Here is a 7,747-nt window from a genome sequence, read left to right on the forward strand (position 1 = left end):
AAAGTGTTGAAAACAAATTGGCTCCGTATTTAACCTGGAGAACAAGCTACGAAGGAAAAATACTGGTGTTTTGGTGCAAGTACAGCCAACTAGTGCAATAATGTTGCATATTGTCAAAATGATACGATAGAGCGTCAAAAATAATATCCCGATTTGTAACTGTATCAATCCCCCCCATCTCTAACACTACTACGTGAAAACAATATGTTTGGTGAACAAATGTTTCATTTTGTCATTAGAACAAGATTGGTAGGAACATGTTGGTTGAAGCTCTAGTGGACTACAAAACCCATAATGCAAAGGTAGCTACCAACTAACGTAGCTACACACAATAATACAAGTCAATATCAGCATGTGAAGTACAGTAGCTAGCTACCTGTGAAATCTCCTAAACAAACTGCCCTATCAATTTAAGAGTCTCACCAAGTTCAGCTTGCAGCTCCTCTGCCCAGAGTACGTTGCTATGGCAACAATGGCCAGTTCCCACGTTTCCCACAGACACACAAGCCGCATTGCGAGATGGTACTTGAAAGAGAAACTGAGTTGAATAATTTGGTACACCGTATAGAATGAGCACATCTAAGCAAAATCTCTACTTAGTCATGAGGATATAAACAGATGTGTTTTAGACAGTATGCCCATACCATCTATTGGCTGATTTGGCAATCTGGAAGTAGGTAATTGTTTTAAAAGCATTATTAAATGTTATCCTCTATCTCCAATGACAAGAACCCTGTACAGTAGCTATGATGCGTTCCTACTCGATTTTCCGAATTTCACAGACAGTCCAAATAGAAGTTAAATCACGGGGAAAGTTTTTTTTTACCCACTGAACACAGGCTTTCACCAAGTGACAGGAGTGTCATGTTCTTATTTTATTTCTGGTGGTGGATTATCCCTATAAGTGGAGGCCATCTGGGCCAGAGGGTCAGTAGTGAGTTAGCCTACATAGCAAACAACCAGCAGGTCAGTCAGGCATGTGACTCCTGGCTGCTCCCACCACCTGGCAGAGATAATCCTAGCGTAAGTCCCAAATGGCACCCTATTCCCTATATAGTGCACTACTTTTGACCAGAGACCTAAGGGGCCTGGTCAAAAGTAGTGCACTATATAGGGAAGAGGGCAGCATTTGGGATAAACCCTTGCAGTATGAACTGAAAGCCTCAAGACAAACCCCTTGTACGGCAGAGAAGAGTAGAGCAGAACCGAAACGTACTACTCACCCAGTCACAACAGAGTCTGGCTGGAAAGCAGGAGGAGGACCATTCAGATCACTATACACTACAGCCCTGTCATCCCTGCTGTGACCTGGATATCATCCCATGGCTGATAAGTGTGTGTACTGCACAGAGTGTACAAAACATTAAGAACACCTTCCTAATATTGAGTTGCACCCCCGCTGTTGCCCTCAGAACAGCCTCAATTCGTCGGGGCATGGACTCTACAAGGTGTCGAAAGCGTTCCACAGGGATGTTGGCCCATATTGACTCCAATGCTTCCCACAGTTGTGTCAAGTTTGCTGGATGTCTTTTTGGGTGGTGGACCATTCTTGATACACATGGGAAACTTGTGTGAAAAACCCAGCAGCGTTGCAGTTCCTGACACAAACCAGTGCACCTGGCTCCTACTACCATACCCCATTCAAAGGCACTTACATCTTTTGTGTTGCCCATTCACCCTCTGAATGGCACACATACACAATCCATGTCTCAATTGTCTCAATGCTTAAAAATCCTACCCTTCATCTACACTGATTGAGATGGATTCAGTGACATCTATAAGGGATCATAGCTTTTACCTGGTTTCACTGGTCAGTCAGTCATGGTTTTGTACACTCAGTGCATTAGTGTAAGGGTGCGTACAAGCACATGGTTGTCTGTGTACACGAGTGTGTACAGTATGCCAGCTTGCGTGCACTTGTGTTTGTTCACAGTGCATGCAGAGGTGCGTATGCATGCCATAGGTGTATGCATTCCTGAATGTAATGTGTGTTAGCTAGTGTGCAAGTATGAGTGCGGTCCTGCCCCTAGGAGAGGTTAGTTCCCATCCAGCTGTCTATCGGGTTACACTGTGGGTGTGTCTTCTGTCGCCTGCATGTCTGCTCCTCTGCCTCTTCTTTCTCAGAACATGCAACAGCCAGGCCTCTTCCTCTGGGACCAACGCCTCTTCTCTCTCCCACCACTCCCTCCCTCCCTCCCACTCTCAATTCAATGGGCTTTATTGGCATGGGAAACATATGTTAACATTGCCAAAGCACGTGGAGTAGATATTATACAAAAGTGAAATAAACAATAAAAATGAACAGTAAACATTACACTACCAGAAGTTCCAAAAGAATAAAGACATTACTAATGTCATTATGTATATACACAGTGTTGTAACGATTCTCTCCCTCACTCCGTCCCCACCTCCTCCCCCCCTCCGTCCGTCCGTCCCCACCTCCACCTTCCGTCCCCACCTCCACCCTCTGTCCGTGTCCACCTCCTCCTTCCCTCCGTCCATCCGTGTCCACCTCCCTCCCTCTACCGGTGTCCACCTCCCTCCCTCCATGTCCACCTTCCTCCATCCCTCCGCGTCCGCCTTCCTCCCCCCTCCCGCTGTCGGTGTCCGCCTCCTTTCCGCTCCCCCGTCTCCCTCCCTCTATCGGTGTCCACCTCCCTCCCTCCGTCCGCCTCCTTTCCCCTCCCTCTGTCCGCCTCCTTTCCCCCCATATGTCCCTTCTCCGCCAGCCCTCTCTCCGTGTGTCAACCCCTCTCCCTGTGTGTGTGTCCACCCCTCTCCCTGTGTGTGTCCACCCCTCTCCCTGTGTGTGTCCACCCCTCTCCACGTGTGTGTCCACCCCTCTCCACGTGTGTGTCCACCCCTCTCCACGTGTGTGTGTGTGTGTGTCCACCCCTCTCCACGTGTGTGTGTCCACCCCTCTCCACGTGTGTGTGTGTGTGTGTGTCCACCCCTCTCCACGCGTGTGTGTGTGTGTGTCCACCCCTCTCCACGCGCGCGTGCGTGTCCACCCCTCTCCACGCGCGCGTGCGTGTCCACCCCTCTCCACGTACGTGTGTGTGTGTGTGTGTGTGTGTGTGTGTGTGTGTGTGTGTGTGTGTGTGCACCCCTCTCCACGTGTGTGTTTGTGTCTCCTCCCCTCTCCCCCTGTGTGTGTGTGTGTTGCGTCCACCCCTCCCCCTGTGTGTGTGTGTGTGTGTGTGTGTGCGTCCACCCCTCCCCCTGTGTGTGTGTGTGTGTGTGTGTCCACCCCTCTCCCTGTGTGTGTGTGTCCACCCCTCTCCCTGTGTGTGTGTCCACCCCTCTCCCTGTGTGTGTGTGTGTGTGTCCACCCCTCTCCCTGTGTGTGTGTGTGTCCACCCCTCTCCCTGTGTGTGTGTGTGTCCACCCCTCTCCCTGTGTGTGTGTGTGCGTCCACCCCTCTCCCTGTGTGTGTGTGTGCGTCCACCCCTCTCCTTGTGTGTGTGTGTGCGTCCACCCCTCTCCCTGTGTGTGTGTGTGCGTCCACCCCTCTCCCTGTGTGTGTGTGTGCGTCCACCCCTCTCCCTGTGTGTGTGCGTCCACCCCTCTCCCTGTGTGTGTGCGTCCACCCCTCTCCCTGTGTGTGTGCGTCCACCCCTCTCCCTGTGTGTGTGCGTCCACCCCCCTCCCTATGTGTGTGTGTCCACCCCTCGCCCTGTGTGTGTGTGTGTGTCCACCCTTCTCCCTGTGTGTGTGTGTGTGTGTCCACCAATCTCTGTGTGTGTGTGTGTGTGTGTGTGTGTGTGTGTGTGTGTGTGTGTGTGTGTGTGTGTGTGTGTGTGTGTGTGTGTGTGTGTCCACCCCTCTCTATCCCTCCCTCACCCCCACCCAGCCCTGCAGCTGGTCACCAGTCTCTCTCGTCCTGGCATGATACTCACTGGGCGCCACGTGACTCTTCCCTGACCACCTCTTTTCCCTCTCTTTCTCCTCCTGCTGCAGGCCTGAGACAGAGGGCTGTAGAGCAGCACTCGCCCCTGGCAGCTGCCCACAGAGAACTAAGCCCAATGCTTATAGGGCACTCCGCTCACCCTGCTTCCTCCTGGAGTACACACCACCACTACACGCTGACCCGTCCCCCTGAAAGAGACAGTGAAAGCCGGACCCACTGACCGCCACAGCGATGCTCCGCTGGTCGTCTCCCCCATGGTGCTTCTCTGACCTGTGGACGGACCTGTTCTACTCAGAACTCTTTATCAGCTACGTCCCCTGCTTATATTCACAAGCTAATCTTTGAAATGTATTAAACCATTTAAGGGCTCTAAACTTACCCTTTTTCCCTTCTTTTTTTACAAGGAACACGTGTACACCTAAGTTAAAAAATGTAGGCGGACACAAACATTTAAGAACATAATTTTAAAAAATTGATATTAAAGCTAGAATCCTTACATTTTTCTAGGCGCACTGCCCACAAATTTCAAGTCACACAGGAAAATATTTAGGTTCATATGTGAGTAAAATGGTTGCACTCTAAAGCCCTGCATTTGACACCACTCACTCCAACAAAGACATTATCAATCAAGCCACGCTGTGCAAACAGTGTGTTCACGCAATATGGAAGTTAATGCCCTGGAAGGAGTTAGAGGGATTTTGTTTGTGTACTGTGCACAGACTGGTTCAAGGTTTTACAAACTCTACTGCATGGCTGCCCGACCTGGCTACTAATTGCATGAGATAGTTACATTTTTGGCATTAGGTCTTCCCTGGCAGCCCTACAACCACATGGGAAACCACTTTATAAAATATCATTCTAGCTCTGCTAAGATTGATTGTGTGGTGTGCTGCCTTCAGCCTTCATTGTTTGTTTAATTCTACATGATCATCACTGGTCTTCAACCATCTCCCTGACCACCTTCCTCTGATCAAGCCATGGACTGTCCCTCCGTCTTTAGAGGATGCATGCTCTCAGACTTGACCTCTATTGGGTGACCTAACTAAGGCTAGGCTACTCATGATGTATCGCTTGTTTGTTTTTTGCTTTTGAAGCGCTTTGAGATTTTTATAAAAAGTGCTATAGAAATGTAATTAATTATCACTTATTCTTTCCACTGCCACAGGGGACAAAAATGACAGATTGAAAACGGTTAACTGTAAAAAGAGCACTTACACTGTAGGTTTACAGAGACATTACATTGTGTTTATATTTGAGAAAGTGAATGTAGGTGCATGGCTTACCTTGTCCTTTTCGTGTGGCAGCAGGCGGACAGGTGGGAGGGAGTCCAGCGCCACGGTGCCTGTCCCATCCAACTGGGAGCTACGGCTGATGAGGTGGAACAGCGGCCCATTCTTAGCCACCCTGCCGTGGGCACACGCCCGCTTCAGTGCCACTCTCAGCTGCTGGTGGAACAGCCCGGGCCCCATGGAGCCACTGCCAGACAGGTAGGCCGCCACATCCCCCTGGCACTTGAGGAAGCGCTCAACACTTTTTAGGGTGGAGCCCCCTGGCTCATGGAGCCCCTCCAGGGAACGCTTGATCAGCTTGTTCCAGTCCAGCCCTGGTTTCTTCCCAGAGCGATGGTGGCTCCCGCCATGGCCCACATGCCCATGATGACCACCCCCTCCTCCACCGCTGCCCAGGCGGGGCTTGGGGTAGGCCAGGCGGCCGGGGTTCTCCGGATCCTTGTAAGAGTTGAGCCCCTTGTTAGAGACTTTGAGGATGGTTCCATCCTTGACACTGAGCTCCAGCTGCTCCAGTATAGTCTTGCGGTCCAGCCCATGGGACATGGACACAGCGTTGCATATCCTCTCCTCCGACGGCCGCTGCTTCTGCTTCTTCACCTTCTTGATGGCCTCTAGGATCCAGTTGGTGTACATTGGGTTGGCCAGCTTCACCATGACTGCAGCTGGAGGTCGCAATGACGACACACACACAAACACACGCCCGTAGCGGGCAAAGGGTAAGAATCCCGCGGCCCAGGCCGCCTCCTCCTCCTAGCCCCTCTGTCCGAAGACTATCCTTTGTCCCGGGGCCGCACAGAGAGTCCCTCAGAGCCTGGTCCTGAGCAGCACGGCAGGGAACAGCTCACCATAGCATAGGCTCCCCTGCCAACCCCCCCAATAAAGCTTGGTCCACCCACTACCTCTCCCGGCAGGGTCAGTTAGCCTGGGGGAGAGCAGTGTCGTGGAGCAGCAGGTACTAGACTAACTCTGGAGCTGTGGTGGACCCACACACACTACAACAATAACACTTAGGTTTCTCCCACTACTGCCTGTTGCAAAGGGCCGAGGGACAAACGACTACAACCTGACGATTCAGTCTCCCCTCAATGTAAATAAGAGGCTCTCAGTGTGATGTGGAAACCGTGACTGTCATCTTGAGTTGAAGATCAGTTGTACTGTAAGGGTAGAATCAGGACAGTGGGAAAAAAATGTTTTCTGTAGATTATTGGAATAAACTCTTTTGCAGAAGGATGGAAATGTGTTTCATCCGTGCGGCTCCACTCCTTCACCCTCTTTCTCTCCTTCGCTCTCCAGCGGTATCCACTTGTTCTCCGGACTGGAAGGGGACAGATCTCACCCCAGGGAGCAGCGAGGGCTGATCACCTTCATGCACAGTCAACTTCAGCAGGAAACGCACCCTGCAGAAACAAAGGACACACACATGGAAGGGTCAGAAACTATGTGAAAGAGAGAAAGCAGCAAGACGGTCACATTCTGCAGGCAAAAACTGAAAGAAAAACATGTTTAAGTTTTGTATTAGAGTTGAGGGTAATTCTGCCATTTCAAAACATTTGCTTCCTTTAGTGCCTACTGAATGTAACCCTCAAAAGACATGTACTAAGACACTCCTCAAACAGCAGCAGCATGTAAACAAAGTCATGCTTGGCAACTACACACAGACACAGTTAGGGAGCACACATCTTGTATGAGATGGATATATGCTGCCTGAAGTCTAAATCAACATTACCTGACATGAGCACTGTTTATAACACTGAACATAACAAAAACATTTAGGACAGGAAGAGAAAACCCTGAGCAGAGGGCATAGTTAGCTCAGAAGGACAGTGCCAGCCTAGCGTCTGAGTAGGTAAACATCAGCCACTGTGATGATCTCTAATGTAGATATGGAGGTAACTTTACATTCTGTTCTCCATTTTTGTGTAAATGCAGATTCTTTAAACCACAAAACCAGAACTCTCATAGTAAACACTACGGAAGAAAGCCCTACCTCCTTTATTTACATTTTATAGTATATTATCTTTATATACCTAAGAATTTCACAACATGGGCTCATGAATTGGGTGAGAAAACAGACATTGATAAAAGGTCATAACAACAACAGCCCAGATTATGGAGAACGGGAAACATTGTTGTTGAATTCTTGACATTATGATTTTGCCAAGCCACATGGTTCTCACTTTGAACAGCAAAACAAATAAACTGAAATAGCTAAATAAACAGAACACTACTAGCTATCCACATCTCATGTTTTCAGTGCCTTGGCTTGATTTCAGCAAGCATGCTAACGTTAGATATATTTGTATTCCATGTACAACAAACATGATCTTGGATTACATTTGTGCAGTAGCTGATTAATATATATCGTTAAAAAAAGTGACCTAAGGTAGCTAACGTTAGATGTGTTCGTTATCTGGCTAAACATCTGTCTCATTACTGGTAGCTAGCTATAGTAACCATGTTAACGTTAGCCATTTATTTCAAAACAGATTGGTGTTACCGTTACTATAGCACAGTTAACTAACAGTAGTTAACGTTAGCTAGCTAGCCA

General features: G+C 49.2%; 1 protein-coding gene across 2 annotated transcripts in view; it reads right to left on the reverse strand.

Annotated features, from left to right (window-relative positions):
• The window catches only part of kat6a (K(lysine) acetyltransferase 6A), a 30,349-nt gene extending 23,842 nt beyond the window's left edge, over nt 1–6,507 (reverse strand). For both annotated transcript variants that reach the window (XM_071352674.1, XM_071352673.1), the window contains exon 1: nt 5,194–6,507. In XM_071352674.1, the coding sequence (XP_071208775.1) occupies nt 5,194–5,853 (660 nt within the window). In that variant the 5' untranslated portion in view covers nt 5,854–6,507. The remainder of the gene's footprint in view (nt 1–5,193) is intronic.
• Nucleotides 6,508–7,747: the final 1,240 nt, after the last annotated feature.

Source organism: Salvelinus alpinus, chromosome 19 (assembly GCF_045679555.1).
Source record: "Salvelinus alpinus chromosome 19, SLU_Salpinus.1, whole genome shotgun sequence".
In the NCBI taxonomy this organism is placed as follows: Eukaryota; Metazoa; Chordata; class Actinopteri; order Salmoniformes; family Salmonidae; genus Salvelinus; species Salvelinus alpinus.